The sequence below is a fragment of the Poecilia formosa genome, unplaced genomic scaffold, assembly GCF_000485575.1.
Source record: "Poecilia formosa unplaced genomic scaffold, Poecilia_formosa-5.1.2 Scaffold124, whole genome shotgun sequence".
In the NCBI taxonomy this organism is placed as follows: domain Eukaryota; kingdom Metazoa; phylum Chordata; class Actinopteri; order Cyprinodontiformes; family Poeciliidae; genus Poecilia; species Poecilia formosa.
This window is the reverse complement of record NW_006800063.1, coordinates 642,412-658,850: the sequence shown is the minus strand read 5'-3', so window position 1 is coordinate 658,850 and position 16,439 is coordinate 642,412. Positions and strand designations below refer to the sequence as shown.

At 37.5% G+C, this 16,439-nt stretch overlaps 1 protein-coding gene across 1 annotated transcript; it reads left to right on the top strand.

Moving 5' to 3' along the window:
• The first annotated feature begins 804 nt into the window (after positions 1-804).
• Positions 805-14,937, top strand: ikbke (inhibitor of nuclear factor kappa B kinase subunit epsilon). The gene is made up of 21 exons (XM_007561245.2): positions 805-1,179; positions 2,671-2,770; positions 2,970-3,107; positions 3,664-3,793; positions 3,869-4,050; positions 5,293-5,453; positions 5,544-5,654; positions 5,756-5,935; positions 6,987-7,183; positions 7,400-7,458; positions 7,567-7,658; positions 7,744-7,845; positions 8,046-8,106; positions 9,567-9,679; positions 9,770-9,846; positions 11,045-11,084; positions 11,195-11,296; positions 12,507-12,603; positions 12,798-12,889; positions 13,826-13,897; positions 13,968-14,937. Exons 1-21 carry the CDS (start codon positions 1,142-1,144, stop codon positions 14,029-14,031), a joined length of 2,208 nt encoding a protein of 735 aa, XP_007561307.1. The 5' UTR covers positions 805-1,141; the 3' UTR covers positions 14,032-14,937.
• Positions 14,938-16,439: the final 1,502 nt, after the last annotated feature.

Below are 16,439 nucleotides of genomic sequence, written 5' to 3'. Positions count from 1 at the left end.
AAGTTACTCAAATTTTGTTATTACACCCATGTCAGAATTTGTGACTTTATGTTTTGCAATGGCGTGCAGCTTTCATTCACAATAAACGCCTGCTATCCTCTTTCCGAGATTAACACTAACTTTTTTCGACAGGATCAATTTACTTCTTACAAAAAGTCTCAGAGTAGTCGAAGCGTTCAAGTAAAGAAAAAGAAGGTTAATCTTTTTGGCCTTATTGTTTTTCAGTTTTCATGTTGCAATTCAGCACATCAGTAAAAATATACTGATCAAACTCTATGGAGATTTTGACTGTTCTTTTGGAAGCAGTAAAAGTATGAACAGGTTTTATGATGGAAACTTATATATAAATTTTAAAAGTGTATGATTTCTGACCTTAACTGTATGGGTTTCTATTTTTTATTTTTAACTGCTCTTAGAATGACAGAAAGCGGTGTCAGATGTGTTTAGGTTAGAGTACACTTTTCTTATTTGGAGAGAGCTTTATCTGGACACAGTGAGACCAATTTGAAAAGTGTGATCATTTATTGTATCATTAATTAGGTGCCTGAAACAGTTCATATTACCAAAACTGAAATAATCTATAGATAATGTTTGATCGACTATTTTCCACATATCAGATTTTGTACGTATGACTATCTTGTGAAAACAAAACAAAACAAAACAAAAAACACTAAAATTAATGTAAAACATGTATCTATTCATTACATGACTCAGTGATTTTTCAGGCTGTGACTACACTAGTTATTTACACAGCTACGGTAAGCAAGAAGTCGGAAGTTCCCTGGTTGTTTCCGCCAAAGAGAAACGTCCGCCCCTTTTAAAGCCTACACACTTCCTTCATCACACCACAGTTCAGCCATGCACGGAGGCTGTTGCCTTTCAAGAATCTAATAAACTTTGAATCCTCGTACTAAATTCAGGACGCCTGCTGCTACCAGCGAGTGTGTTTTCTTCCCCGTGTCACCCGCTGAGACGGCAGCCATCACTCCGGCATGCTGTCACTTTTTCCTGCGGATCAAGTTTTACACGCTGGCGTAATTTGTTTCCAGTCAAGTTAGTCTTATCGCAGCACAACGCTGTGAGTGGCGGACGGAGTGAAACGGGCTGGAGCCACTGACCCGGGTTAAACAAAACCCTATAGATGAATAACAACTCAGCCAACTGCAGAACCGGAACCAGGTAAGCTAACACAGCTGCTAACATGATAACTTCTTAACATGCTAACAAACTTAGAGAACTGTGTTTTAAATGACCTGTCCGTATAGCTAGCTCGTTATTATAGTAGTGGTTAGTATCGGGACACATACATACACATTTATTTGTGTGTGTGTGTGTGTGTGTGTGTGTGTTTATTTATACACAGGTAAATAAATAAGTGATTCTGCTGTCACCTTAACGAACCTTCAGTGTTTCACTGTGTTGTTACAGGTATGGGGATTGGAAAGTTGCCAAAGGGCTGGGAGTGTGCGACATCTAAAAGTGATCTGCTTAGAAGAACAGTAAAATGACAGATTAATGTGTCAACTAAGTAAAAAAATAAGTAAATATTGCGACTTTTTAAAGCACGCCTATTCCCATTCTTTTAAATCCAGATGAAAAAATTAAATAAATGTTGTATGTCTGAATGGGGTTTAGTAAAGAAAACAACCCACTGTGGGATTCCTGACTACAAAAACAATGTTTTTAACAGCACTATTGAAACATAGAATTAAACAGTGAGTTTCTTAAAAGTGGTTTGGATGTGCAAACAGTCTGGCACTTCCCCTTGGGGATTTTGAAGCATACCTTTATGAAATCATAAAGTTGCCAAAGGGCTGGAAGTGATTTACATGCTGATTTTTTTTTTATTGTTGTTGTTTGTAGCATATCCCAGTCTACTGAAAAGCATGTCCATTTCCAGTCATAACTTACTGTGGAAATTTCACATGCAATGTGGATTCTGTTCTCTTCTTACTTCTTCCAGACTATTGGAAATTAATTTCCAAATTAAAATATATATATATATATATATATATATATATATATATATATATATATATATATATATATATATATATATATATGAAGATAAACTTACATGTTCATGTACTAAGGCAGGGTGGAAAGTGTCAGAAGAGCTAGACAAACTAACTAGAGGAAATGTGAGAAAAAGGAGAAAAAAAGACCCCAAAAGAATCTAAGAAAACAATAAATACAAACTTACAAGGAGAAGAATAAACTAAGAAACTGAACATAAAGGAAGGATCTACTATGCCAAGAAACAATGATAAACACAGAACATGACAGATCAGAATATGGCAAGATGTATAGAATATAAATAACCCATATGAAGAAGGATCACATACAAACCAAAACCCAAACATCGATGCAATATGACATGAAATTCAAAATGTAATTGAATTTGTAAAGATGAAAACTGGTTGCTGTTTCTTAAAATACTACTGGTTCAGAGGTAACAATGTAAAAGATACATCGTAGTGAATCAATAAAATGTGTTTTCCTGTTTGAACTGAAAGACTCGAAACAACTTTTGAGTGAGGTTCTAATTAACTGAGATGCACCTGTTCTACTTCTTTGGCCACCTTTTCCTCATATCTTTCAAATTTTGATTTGTTTGTGATCTGCCATGTGTTTCTGCTACCGCATGACTCTTCTCTCTACTTCTTCTAGTATGTCGGGTATAACAGGAAGCACAGCGAACTACCTGTGGTCTATGCATGACATCCTCGGGCAGGGGGCCACTGCCAGCGTCTACAAAGCGCGCAACAAGGTAGCCGCCACCGGCAGAGCCACTTCACATCAATAACACTTCCCTGCGTCATTTTAGCCACCATCTCATACGACGTAGCCTTTGCTGTTGCATCTTCAAAAGATAAGGAAAGGCTGCGGTTTCAGTGATGTGGGCTGTCTGACGCTCTCCCGTGATGCTCTGTGCTGACGATTGCGGCGCGATGTGCGTATTTGTGCAGAGATCAGGCGAGCTGGTGGCTGTGAAAGTGTTCAACGTGCTGAGCTACAGCCGCCCCCATGATGTCCAGATGAGAGAGTTCGAGATGCTCAGGAAGCTCAACCACAGCAACATTGTGAGGCTGTTTGCCGTCGAGGAGGTAATGCAACCAGAGGAAGAGGAAACCGAAACGGGGTGACGTGTTGCAACTGAGCATGTCGCAATAAGCGATAAATCAATTGATTTGCATGAGATATTAAATTGAGCTCGATCATTTCCATTTGCGTGATTGATCCAATCTTTCTGCCAAAGATTGGATGACGAAAGGGCTTCATTGGCCTCAAGTAACCTTTGGTTTGAAGGACAGTTTTGTTTACAGAGACTTCAGCATCCATTTTATCACTTGTTTTGGGTGCTTCATTTACTTATTTTGGATATGTAAAATGTCTTTCAGTTCCATGTTTATTGATCCTTGAGAGGGTGTACTTGCATCATTATGCCTTTATTATTATATTAGTTGGAAATTATATTTAAACCACAATATTGTCAGTCATCATCGTCTGGAACAATTTATCATCCAGCAAAATTTGCTACTGTGACAGGCCTAGTTGCAACAACTGGAATATTGATTCAGATTTTTGTTTTTTTTTAAAGTTGCTACTAAAACTTTTCTGATAAAGGAGTGCAGCCGTCTGACTTTGTTGGTTTTCTGCCAGCTGCAAACAAAGCAGAAGGTCCTGGTGATGGAGTATTGTTCAGGAGGGAGTCTGCTCAACCTGCTCGAGGACCCAGAAAACGCCTTTGGCTTGCCTGAAGCAGAGTTCCTCACTGTCTTGCAGTGCATAGGTAGGTTCGTGGGTATGATTTTGCTCTGCGTTTTCGTGTGCCCATGTGTGACCTCCGTCTTTGTTTTGTCTGCAGTGCAGGGTATGAATCATCTGCGGGAATACGGAGTAGTGCATCGGGACATCAAGCCGGGGAACATAATGAGGCAGGTTGGAGAGGACGGCAAGTCCGTCTACAAGCTGACGGACTTCGGAGCGGCGCGAGAGCTGGAAGACGACGAGAAGTTTGTGTCCATTTATGGAACTGAGGAATATCTGGTAGGATTTTAGTCTTGGCATCAAACTTAGCTGAACTGTGCAGCAGTGCTTTTTTTTCCTCTTTGAGAACAGGCAGTTAAAAAATTAAAGGTACTCTAATTAAAGATAGAAAAAAAAAACTTTAAAGTGGCGACTAAGACAGGAGCTCTTAGTAAGAAAGAACAAATTCATGTAATTTTACAGATTTGGGTATTAAAAACATTGAGTATGGACTTTTTAAAATCTTCAATTCAAGAGCAAAATCCCAATCATTTTTCTTAATAAATGCACTGGATTTTACATTGATTTATAGTTAAATACCACAATTTATTTTTGATTTGCAAAATTAGACCTTGACATAACCAATTTACTTGTCAGTATTTTAGTGTTCAAATTACGGATTGATCGGACACAATCTCAAAAAAAAAAAAATAAAATCACTCTTTCCAAACATTTTGGACATTAGACACCTTCAAATTCAGGTTGAACTGGACCGGTGGTTCTTGGACTGACTCTGGTGCCAAAGTTCAATAATGTACTAAAACTACTAATTTTTGAACATTTTTTTAGATAAAGGTACCAAACTTGACAAACCGCATTGCAGAATCAGCATTTTTTTGCAGAATGCGACAACTGTTATTCAACAAGTGCAAATAGTTACAGGTTATGAAATAGAGTTTGTCCGTATGCAAAAAGAAAAAAAAAAAAAAAAAAAAAGCAACAAAATGGCACCGTACCACACCCTGACTGGAAAATATCTTCTTTTCTTCAAGAAGAAGTGAATGTAAAAACTTAAGTCTGGAAAAGTACAAACATGTTTAGGAGTCCCATAATTTCCTGACTTCTTGCGCTGGTTAAATGTCATGTTCTCTGGTCTCATCCTGAAGTCACTATGTTGCATTTGGACTACGGAAGAAATCTCAACAAAATACACAAACGGTTTTAATTGAGTGACAAAATGCAGAATGAGATTAACTTTGAGATTCCTGATTAGACGAGTTGCAGCTTCTTTTGTCAACTCTTTCCTCTGATCTCTTTGTTGCAAGCGGTGATCTGTTAAGAGCTCAACAGTGGAATGAAAAACTGTCTCAGATCTCAATATCTAAATCCGATTATACTTTTTCTGACTGAATGACCTGCTTTCAGGCAAATGAGAAAATATGCTGACATAGGTGCTCCTGACTGCGATTATCTGTATTGGCAACAACAGATTAAATAACAGAGAAAATAAAGCATTTCTTCATTTTCTCTCCGTATGAGCAGCACCCAGACATGTACGAACGCGCTGTGCTGCGCAAGCCTCATCAGAAATCCTACGGCGTGAGCGTTGACTTGTGGAGCATCGGCGTGACCTTGTACCACTCCGCCACGGGGAGTCTCCCTTTCACACCTTTCGAAGGGCCCCGTAAAAACAAACTCACCATGTAAGCTGCAGGCTTTAACTCTCTCCCAAAAACCTGTCTGGAGTTTGAAACGCTGAAACCCTTCCCTTCCTTGTTTGACTTCTCCTTCAGGTACAAGATAACCACAGAGAAGCCCATGGGAGCGATAGCCGGCACGCAGCGGGCGGAAGGCGGTTCTATAGAGTGGAGCTACCACTTGCCTTACAGCTGCCAGCTTTCACAGTAATTCCTCAGTTTATAGGCGTGTGTTAACTAGTGATATGTTTTAGCCTGTGTGCACATGTTTCTTACCGTTTACGTCCACAACCCGTGTCTGTCTGCAGGGGTCTGAAAGCCCTTCTAGTTCCCGTCCTCGCAGGCATAATGGAGGCCGACCAAGGCAGGTGTTGGGGTTTTGACCAGTTCTTCACAGCCACTACAGACGTATTGCAGCGGCAGCCCGTTTATCTGTTCTCCCTGCAGCAGGCCATGGCTCACAGCATTTACGTCCATCACTACAACACGTACGTCTGCGCTGGCACGATGTGGATGCACGCTTTGTGATCAAACTAAAAACGTGTCTGTGTTTCATTGTGATTTTAAGTTATCTTATTGGAAGAATAGCTCAGAGACTTCCATACCTTTTTGGCAAGTTACTGAGTTATTTGTTTCTAAAGATTTTGTAGGACCCAAGTCAAATTGATGAGTGGGGAACTCTTAGTTTGTCCATTTGTTGGACCATTTCGTTGTGTCTCGGCTTTGTCTGACACAGATTTACAGCTGCAGTCCTGGTGAAGTAGACGATGAGCTTTCTGCCATTAACTGTGTTGCAGCTATGCAACTAAAACTAGTACAATAGAGCTTCCTCAGTTCTAAGGTCTTTATGTGATTAACTGCAGCTTAGAAAATAGACTTTGAAATACTTCTGTTAGTTTATAAACCACTGAATTGATTAGCACCAAAATACATTAAATGTCTGTTGTTGGACCGCTCAGGCCTTCTGGTTCAGGGTTGCAAGACTAAATCCCGTTTCTTTGCATTTACATTTGATTAATAATAACAAGGATGGATTCATTTTAGGCTTTGCTCTAACATTTCATGAGGATCATTTTTGATGATAGCAAAATTACAATGTTTACTGCTTTATGTTTTCATCATGTGAAGAACCTCGAATTTCCAGTTATTGAAATATACACTGCTCAAAAAAATAAAGGGAACACTCAAATAACACATCCTAGATCTGAATGAATGAAATATTCTCATTGAATACTTTGTTCTGTACAAAGTTGAATGTGCTGACAACAAAATCACACAAAAATCATCAATGGAAATCAAATTTATTAACCAATGGAGGCCTGGATTTGGAGCCACACACAAAATTAAAGTGAAATGTTCCCTTTATTTTTTTGAGCAGTATATTTTACAAATAAACTTGCCTTACTTCAGCTAACAACAACAAGAGTTACAATAGATTTGCCTTTTGCGTTTTATAGTGTGAAATATACAACATTTGGAAACCACAGGGGTAAATTCTTGGCTAAGATAAACCTGAAGCGTCTCCTTTGTGCTAAGCAGAGTTTCGGTGTTCTTTGAAGAGGTGGCAGCTCAGACTGGCATCGGCATCCCGCAGCAGCAGCTCATGTACCTGGGCCATGATCTGGTCCTGGAGGGCGGCATGAAGGTGGTGAACCTTCCCTGCACTTCGTCTTCCCAGCCTCTCATTCTGCTCAGCAGCACGCCGGAGACCAACGCCAGCCTGCCCTTCAGAGAGCGTAAGGCAAACAGAGACGACCTTCAGTTTTTTGTTTGTTTTTTTGGGGTTTTCTCTCCATCTCGTTAATTTCATGAAATCTGTCTGAGAGCTGCGCCAACAATGTGTACAAAGCAAAGAAGCAAGTCACATTTAGAATAAAACTTGAGTCCTGAGTTACTAGTAAAACCTAAACAATGTCATGAATCATATTTCTTTGGATTTCTGTTTTCTGCAGCGGAGACGCCTCCCTTCCCATCCAAGTTTGACGTAGTGACAGATTATAATTTCTCCAAGGTACCGTTACTCGTACTGTTTTCCACCAAATTCAAGTTTATTTCTGCATTGTTTAATTTGAATTTTTTTTTTTATGATGACCTGTTTGTTTCTCTTTTTCTTTTTTAGGTGATAGTGGGAATAGTTCACCAGTACAAGAGGATTGTACTGTTGCTTCACACATACAGAGAGTTGCTGCTGCAGGGCTACTACAGCTACATGTGAGATCTTTGAAACCGATAAATTCTCTCTCGCCAGGTCATCTTATCCTTCTTACTCCTTTCTTTTTCCTCTCTGGTTTCTCAGGATGAAGTTGCGTCACGAGTGCACAGAGGCCATGCACAGCATTGCAATAATCACCATTAGACTGCAGTCCTGCCTCAGCACGCAGCACAGGATTCACAAACTGTACGTTTAGTTGCGGCTTTTAGAAGCAGTTTCTCGTAGCCACCGTGTTGTAGCTGTAATTTTATAAACCTTATAAACCAGGCATTAAAATTCAGGTCTGGATTTGTTCCCTACAATGTGAACATCTCTGGATTCTCACAGTTGGATTTCCATTACTGTCATTATAATCTCACTCTGCCTGCTTCTGTTGTGTGTTTTAGAGCTTTATACGCGGCTGAAAATCAAGGCTCTGTTGATAACTCCAGTCAGAAGCTGCAGCTGGTAAGCGCCTCCAGGAAGCAACACCAGAGTTCAGTCTGACTAATGTACGACTGTTTTTACCCCCAGGCTGATTTAGCACAGACTGGCCGCTTGCCGTATTTTCCCTTATTTGAATTGTACATTATTAATACACACAGTCATACCTGCTCACCGTGAGTCATGAAAATGACGTGAGAAGCGTGTGATAGGCTAAATACCTGAAGGTATTTTTGGTGGAATATATATATATATTTTTTTTACCATCTTTTGTCGAAGAGAGCTAAATTGACTCTGATTTTAACCTCTCTGCACTGGCTTTCCTAGTGTTTGTGGATAGCTTATGTTTTTTTTTTTTAATGCCTTTAAAGCTTCTAATAATTTACAAATTTTTGTCTGATTTTCAATTATTTTTTTTTTATCTTATTAATTCTTTCACGCCAAGTTTTAAAAATGTTTGGGGTAACACTTTATTTGAAGGGGGTTGAATAAGACTGACATGACACTGTCATGAACATGAATAAGCCTTCATGAATATTTATGACTGTTGTCATAAAGCGTCATTCAGTAAATTACGACACTTTTAATACAAAGTTGACATTATTCAAAATGTCTTTGTTATGACAACTTGACATTAACCAGGAAATCATTACTGTTTAAACTTTACCTTTAATAACATAAATTTACCTGATTTTTAAAGTGCAATCAGTAATACTTTTATAACAAATTTATATCAGTAATGATTTCTTGGTTAATGTCAAGATGTCATAACAAAGACATTTTGAATAATGTCAACTTTGTATTAAAAGTGTCATAATTTACCGAATGACGCTTTATGACAACAGTCATAAATATTCATGAAGGCTTATTCATGTTCATGACAGGTTTTTATGACAGTGTCATGTCAGTCTTATTCACCCCCCTTCAAATAAAGTGTTACCATGTTTGGTTTTACCTGTTTGCAGTTTATTTCTATCTGATGTCAATTGACACTTTTATTTTCTGTTATTCCTGTTTGCTGTTATGAATTTGTCTTACTTGTTTTTGCCAATTTAATATATTTTTATTTATTACATTCTGTTAATTTATCTTAATTTTATTTGCCTTTCAGATACATGCCTCTTTGTGCTCATTTAAAGTCTCTTTGTGTGAAAATGTTTCTGTGGGTTTATGTTTGTGGGGCATCAGATGTTTTTTTTTTTTTTTATTATTCCTGCATTTTCTTTGGTTGATTCTTTGCAATGTATTTTAGAATTTGATGATTTATTAAGTTCTGTATTTGATTTTCAAATTCACTTTTATTCAAGTTAGTTGTTACTTTTTGCGGAGCAGAAAGTCAGTACATCACAGGAGACAAAAGATGGTCATTATTTGCTTAAATCAAATAGAACTAATTGTAAATGCAGGCATGTGAATAATAACAGCAAACGGGTTGTTTCTTTTTTGCATAACGTAACCAGAATGTGTTGCTGCTGTCATCACAGGTTCATCAGCATCTGCCTATTTATTCTGCTGGCATCAGGGAGTTTCAGACTCAGCTGGAGCACCTGCAGATACAGCAGGCCAAGCTGGCCGAGACCCTCACTCATGATAAGAGGTATTGTGGGAGAGCTGTGTTGTTTTTTTTTCACGAGGATTAAATACATTTTTATTGTTTAAAGTTTTTTTTGTTTTTTTTGTCCCACAGCTGTCAGAAGATGCAGATACTGCTGGAGAAGATAACAGCAATTCATCAGCAGTATCGCAAAGACAGACTCACAGGAAGTATGAAGGCTTTTATAGCTACACGTTTGTTATTACAAAGTTATTACGTTTTACACAGATTCTCATTTTTAGTTGGGGTAGAGATACAATGCTGTGAAAAAAATATTTTTCTACTTTTTGCTTTTTCATCACCCATTGAATGTTACAGATCATTAAAATATCTGCATCAAAGATAACCGGAGTTGATACAAAATTCAGTTTTAAACGATGAGGTATTTTTTAAAGAGAGAAATAAAACAACCTTGCCTATGTGGAAAACTTTATCATCGTCATTTAATCCCAAATTAACAGTTTTGAATAGCAAAGTTTTTGCTTAATTATTCAGAATGGGGCCTGATAACAGCCAGACTTGTTGAACCAAGAAATCACTTACATAGAAAGTGACAAGAGGAAGTGAAGGGTTTCCAAAAGAAGGATATGAGAAACAAAACCTCTACAATATATTGGCATTAAAGGATTACAGTGGCATTTCTAAATTTATGGGACTCCACCAAATCACAGTAAGAACCAATATCGGCATATAGAATCGGTATGAAAACCTTCCACTGAGTGACGAGACTAAATGACTAAAAGGACTCTGAGAGCAAATCGACGACTCATACAGGAAGTCACAAAAAAACCAAGAACAACACACAAGACACGACAGGGCTCACTTCCCACAGTTAAGGTCAGAGTTCGTTATTCAGCAGTTAGAAAGAGACTTGGCCAAAATAGAATCCATGAGTGACGTTTAAGATGAAAACTACTGGTGAAAGAAATAAAATAAAAAAAACACAACTTCCTGTTTCACATTTGCCAAAAAGATTCTCGATGATCCCGAAAACTTTTACCTAAGATTCTGTGGACTGAAAACACAAAGGTGGAACTTTGCTGGAAGGTCAGTGTCTGTTTTTAGTTTTTGAGAAACGTCAATAGAGTTTAAGAAAAGGAGCAGCTTATCTACAACTAAACATGGGAGAGGTAGTTTAATAAGAAGAGGATATATTTTTAATCAGTTTTTGACCTTAAGCTCAAGCACACCTGGGTCAAACGGCAAATATTTTTTCATAGCATTGTCCCAATAAATTAATCCTGTCAGTTTTAGCTCTTCTGGATTGTCTTTAATACCTTGAATACATTTTGATGAACAACTAAAAGCAAAAACCACCATTAATCCAAATATTGACTTTTCTGACTTATTACTTCTTTTTTTAACCAGAACTTCTGTATAACGATGAGCAAATACACAAGTTTGAGAAGTGAGTTGACTCTTTTTTATTTATTTATTTATTTATGTATCTTCCTGGTTCTACCTGATTGAGGCCTCGGCGTAGGAAGCATCTGAACTTGTTTGCTGTCCTTTTCCCAGAATCCACCTGTTGTCCCACATTAAGCGGGTGAAGTCTCTCTTCAGAGACGAATGTGTGCAGAGGTATAAAGAGCTCCTGGCCTCAACAAGGACGTGGAGCAGGTCAGAGCAGCAACACGATCCAAGCCTGCTTTAAGGAGATTACAGATCTTCACATTGCTTGTCTTGTTTAACTTTTTGAAACGTCTTATTTTTAAGGTAAAACTTGAGTTTTGTTTAATTCCTTCACATCTTTATTTTTTTTTTCCCTTTATTTTTAAATAATTAGAAATTAGGAGTTCAAAAATCTTGATTATTCCCAGTTACCTAATGGTATTTTTATTAAAATAACATTGGAAAATTAGTTTTCTTGTGCTTTTCTGTCTCAATTTTAACTAATCTGAGCCTATAGTTAAAAAATAAAACATCACAAATACCCTTTCCTGTAAAGTCTCCCGTTTTGGCCGGGAAACTACTCTGTCCCGGCGTGCTCCAGCATTAGTATTTTCCCATAAATTTCCCGTCTTGGAATCATTACCCCCTCACCCAAATACAGGAACTGTTATTCTTGTATTTGTGCAAGGAAGTTGGTGTATGTAGAAATCTGTTTAAGTTTTGTGATTTAAAATAAATGGAGGCTAAAAGGTATTTAAAAACTTCACAGTATTTTTGGAAACTGCTTCGAGTCAGAACTTCAGAAATGCAGATAAAACCGAAATGCGACTTCAGCAAACCCGTTTTGTAACACGCTAGAGTGCGCAATAATTTAATTCAATCATTTTTTTTCAAATATATTGATATTTGCAGATGATCCCATGAAACCAAAAGTAGGAAAATGTAGCTGTGCAAAAGGCACAACCTGAATCTTCATGGGAGACATTAATAAAATTACTATGATAAATTTAAATTCTTATTATTACTATTTGCCATGATCAATGATACTGTTGTCCAATCCTAAAATAAATACATTTTGCAGAACTTACCAAAACACAGAAATGATTAAATAAAAATGCTAACAGTGACTCTCTTAAACATCTTCACAAATTGAAGTGCAAAACTCAAAACTGGGAGAAAATGTATACAAAGGAATGTTTCGGGAAAATAAAACTGTCTTATAATAACATGTTGGGGAAATTTTTATGTATTTAATGAGAGTTTCAAGGAGTTCTTCAAACTAATATTTATTGGCGACTCTCTCAACTTCAGAAAAACAGATTCAAGTAGGTTTAGTCTCTTTTTTTATAATATCCAGTCCCACCTCTGTATTGATGGTGGTTGTAATGGATTACAGTAGCCGTGAGTTATACATTTCTGCTTTTACTCGTATTTGTAGCGTTTTGCTGAACATGCAGACTCGACTGCAGGACTTCACTTCTTTCTCTGCTGGCTTACTGGGAGACTTGGATGTTAGCGAGCAGCAGCAGAATAAGGTAAACATGAGTTTTTACGACTTTCAGATTTTTTTGTTCTATTAGAAGCCCAGCCTTCTCTCTTTGGGAAGGTCAAGCCTTTCTCTGTATTTATGAACATGTGCTCTTGTACTTTAGATTCTTCATTATTATGTTTTTTTATAAAAATAAAAAAAATCTCTGAAGATGTTTCGTCTCGTGTGTCTCTCCCACAGGCCATGGACAGAATCCTTGGCTCTCCTCAGTTTGGTAGAGCTGAACAGCAGCCTGAAGTCGCACCCAGGGACAAGTCTCAGATGATCTTCAGGTGGCTTTAAGTTTTATCCTGTTGTAATTCGTTGGTCTTGGAACTTACCTTAAAACATGGATATATGCTCCCCTGTACAGTTTTAGATGCCGAAAACAATCATGACGGTCCTGATTGCCAAATAATAATAATAAAAATGATGTGGAGACAGCTGAGCAACATGACAACAAATGTTGCTTAAGGCTGGAAATTTAGCGAGGAATTAGATAAAAACTTTAAACACAAAGAGCAGAGACAGGAACACACGGAACATTTAAAATGTATTTTATTATCAATCAAATGTATAAACATGGCAAGAAGCCTTATATGAAAGAAAATTACAAAGTTTAGTGAGTTTGCTGGCAATCAAACTAAAACCCAATCCTTCACAACTGGGAAACGCTGAAATCTGTCATTTTTTGTAAAGGTTGTGCTTTGTGACGTCACTGTTAGGACTGGGTGAAAATGTTTTAGGCATTCTGTTCATAAAGCGCTAAAAATACAACAAAAAATATTTTAAAAATATTCATCCTTCTCTAAACTATGAATGAACAATAACAAACTCGTAGAAAATTTAGAAAAAAATTAAATCCGGTGCTACATATTCGTTTACTGCCTGAATTTGTTTACTTTCTTAAAAATACCATTTAAGTAAATTTGTGTTCTTGCTGTCAAAAATATTAAGAACATATTAGTAATTTCAGCGTAATAAATAATTGTAAATCTCAGTTTATTATGCATCGTCGAGCATAACCCCAGCCACTAGATGGCAGCAAAGTGTTTCTAATCTGATCTGTGGTACGTGTTGAATCTTAGTAATGTGCCATCTTGTTAGTGTGGTGGTTTGAGGTGAACTTGCAGCAACAGAGCTTAATAACTTGACTACCCACGCCAGCTTGTGTAGCTGCAGATGCAAACTCTCACAGTTGCCTGATTTCATGTGTTGCCTTGTTGCAGGATGCATCATCTGAGGGACGAAATGGAGCTTCTGGTCAGAGAACTACAGTGTAACAACAGCATCATAGAGAGGTGAGTTGTGTAAACAGCTTTAATTCTTTAAGCTCTTCCTCAGTTTGATGATATTTCTTGGATCTCACAGCCTCGGCGGAGTGAATTCTTCAGCTGCTCTGGAGGCCGGTCCGACCAGACCGTCTACACTGTGACATTGATGTGCAATCCTTGGATTTTTTTTTTTTTTTACCTCTCAAAAACACATGCAGCGTCTCCTGCGATCACTGCCACTGATGAGCTGCGTGGTGGAGCTTCGATCTGTGGATGACTGTCATCAATATAAAAGGAAGCAGTCAGAGACGTTCAGTAGAATGTGAATCTCAATTTAAGATGCGGCACGAGGCTCAGATGAGTGTGTTTGTGTGAGTGTGTGTTTGCTGCCTGAGTAAAGCAGCTCAATGCAAACCTCATTGATGCCTTTTGTGTTATTGTATTTTTAATAGGCTGCCATAGCGATAGACTGTGGGCATGAAACAAAACAAATGCTCTGTCAGCAGCTGGAGTGTTTTATTGGTTGCATTTCCTGTTTTCCCTTCTGCCAGAGAAGCTCTCGAGAATCCAAACATTCTGCCTGTGAGTGCATTTACATCAATTCTGGTAGTCTACAGTTTGTGATAAAAGGCACTGATTAAATGCATTTAATCTTTTTTTTTTCATGTCTTTGTTTTCATAATTGTATTTAGTAAATCCTGATTTGTGATCATCTGTGTGTAGTATTGATTTTTTTTTACCGTTTTATAAGTGGTTTGACATTTAAAGAGATTAGTTTTCATAGAAGATGCATTATTCTTTAAGAGGAAGTCCGTCGCTTACAGTAAATCAAGCAGGAAGTAGAAACAAGATGGATACACCGACCCCTTGGTCATCTCTTAAAATCCTAATTGAGGCCTGATTAAAATTTGGGGTTTTGTATGAAATAGACAAGTTTTAATTGTTCTAATTTAATAGCTCCAGGTAATGTTATTGCAATGATTGTAAAAACAAATGTCAATATAAGCTGCTTGAATGAATCACAGTATTCCTGGTGACGACGATGGTCTATTAAAAACATTTTTTACAAAAACAATGTTTAGTATACTTTACTGGGATTTTGTGTGATTCACCACTAAAGTAAAGGGGGATTCAGAAAAAAAGCATACCATAGTTCTATCTTTATTACTTTTTTTTTAATATTGTTTATTAGCTCCATGTGGGTCTGCCACTTAAAATCCTAATAGTAGAAAAAGTCAAATATGGACATGTTTAAGGGGTGTGGATACTTTCATCAGGACTGTATCTGAAGTAATGTTCCTGTTTGTGTTTTTTTTGTTTGTTTGTTTTGTTTTGGGTTTTTTTACCATGTGATTTCCCTGAAAAGAGAGTAAACGTGGTCAGGGGAAACTCTGCAATGACCCTGCTGTGTCACCTCACTGACAGTACAGTAGAGTAACATTAAATAATCACAGTAGCTGTGATCAAACCTGCAGGGGAAATCCAGGGCATTATTTGTGGTTGAAAAAGGGTTTTCTCAAAGGGAAGGTGTTTATGAGTTCAAATGAACTTTATCCTTTCGCACATGCAAAATTTAATCCCACGTTTACTTTTTTTTTATTATTTTTATTAATCCCTTGAGATTTAACACATGATGTACGTTTCTCCATTGTCAAACACGGCCTTCATAAGATCAAATCAATTGTAAGTTTAGCATAATTTCAAAGTTATTACAACTTAGATTACAGAAAATGTGATGTTTTCGCACTGTGTGTGAGTGAGTGGGCGTGTTTGAGAAAGCCCTCGTAGTTTCAGTTTAGTTTGAGAGGGGGAGGAAGCGGGGGTAAATTCAGATGCCTCTGTGGGTTTTTAGCTGCTCATATGACGTGCTTTTGGCAAAGTGGAAAGTTCAATGTTCTTTTCTAGCCCACACTAACAAGTGAGACATTGTGTTGTTTTTCATACTGTTGAATATCTTTCGGTAAACACAGACGGCAATCCTGCAAAGTATTTATAAGACGGGATGTCTTGCTAAAATACTGAGGTCTATCTGTCTGCCCTTTTGTTGTGGTAGAATTTTTAAAGATACAATTCATTAGTTGCTTTTTTTTTCATTGACGCTGTTTGTGGATATCAAAAGCACAGAAACGTTCAGTTTCAGTTGCAGTCATAAAACACAAAGTATGAAAAAGGCAGAATTTGACTAGAATAACCCTGAAACCATTAACTGTTAACCTGTTTGGATTCAAGTTTGAATCTTTTCCCATCTGATTGGTTTCCATACACACAATATTAACCACTCCTGAATCTATAAATTTTTTTTTCAGCTTGTACTGTGTATTATGTGTTTTTTTCCAGTACAGTGTTTCATTCTGAGTTCATTCTGCTTCATTTTAACCGAGCATATTATTACATCCTTAGAGCCTGGTATTTTCTTTCCTGCTTCTCCCCACTGATGTTATGCTGGATCTGCTCTGATTGGGTTTTCTGGCAGGACTGGGCTCATGATTTGGGTTTGATCTTTCATGGTGGCAGCATCCGAACCAAGTTGACTCAGCCAGTTTGGCAGAAAAAGATTGCTGAAGATTTT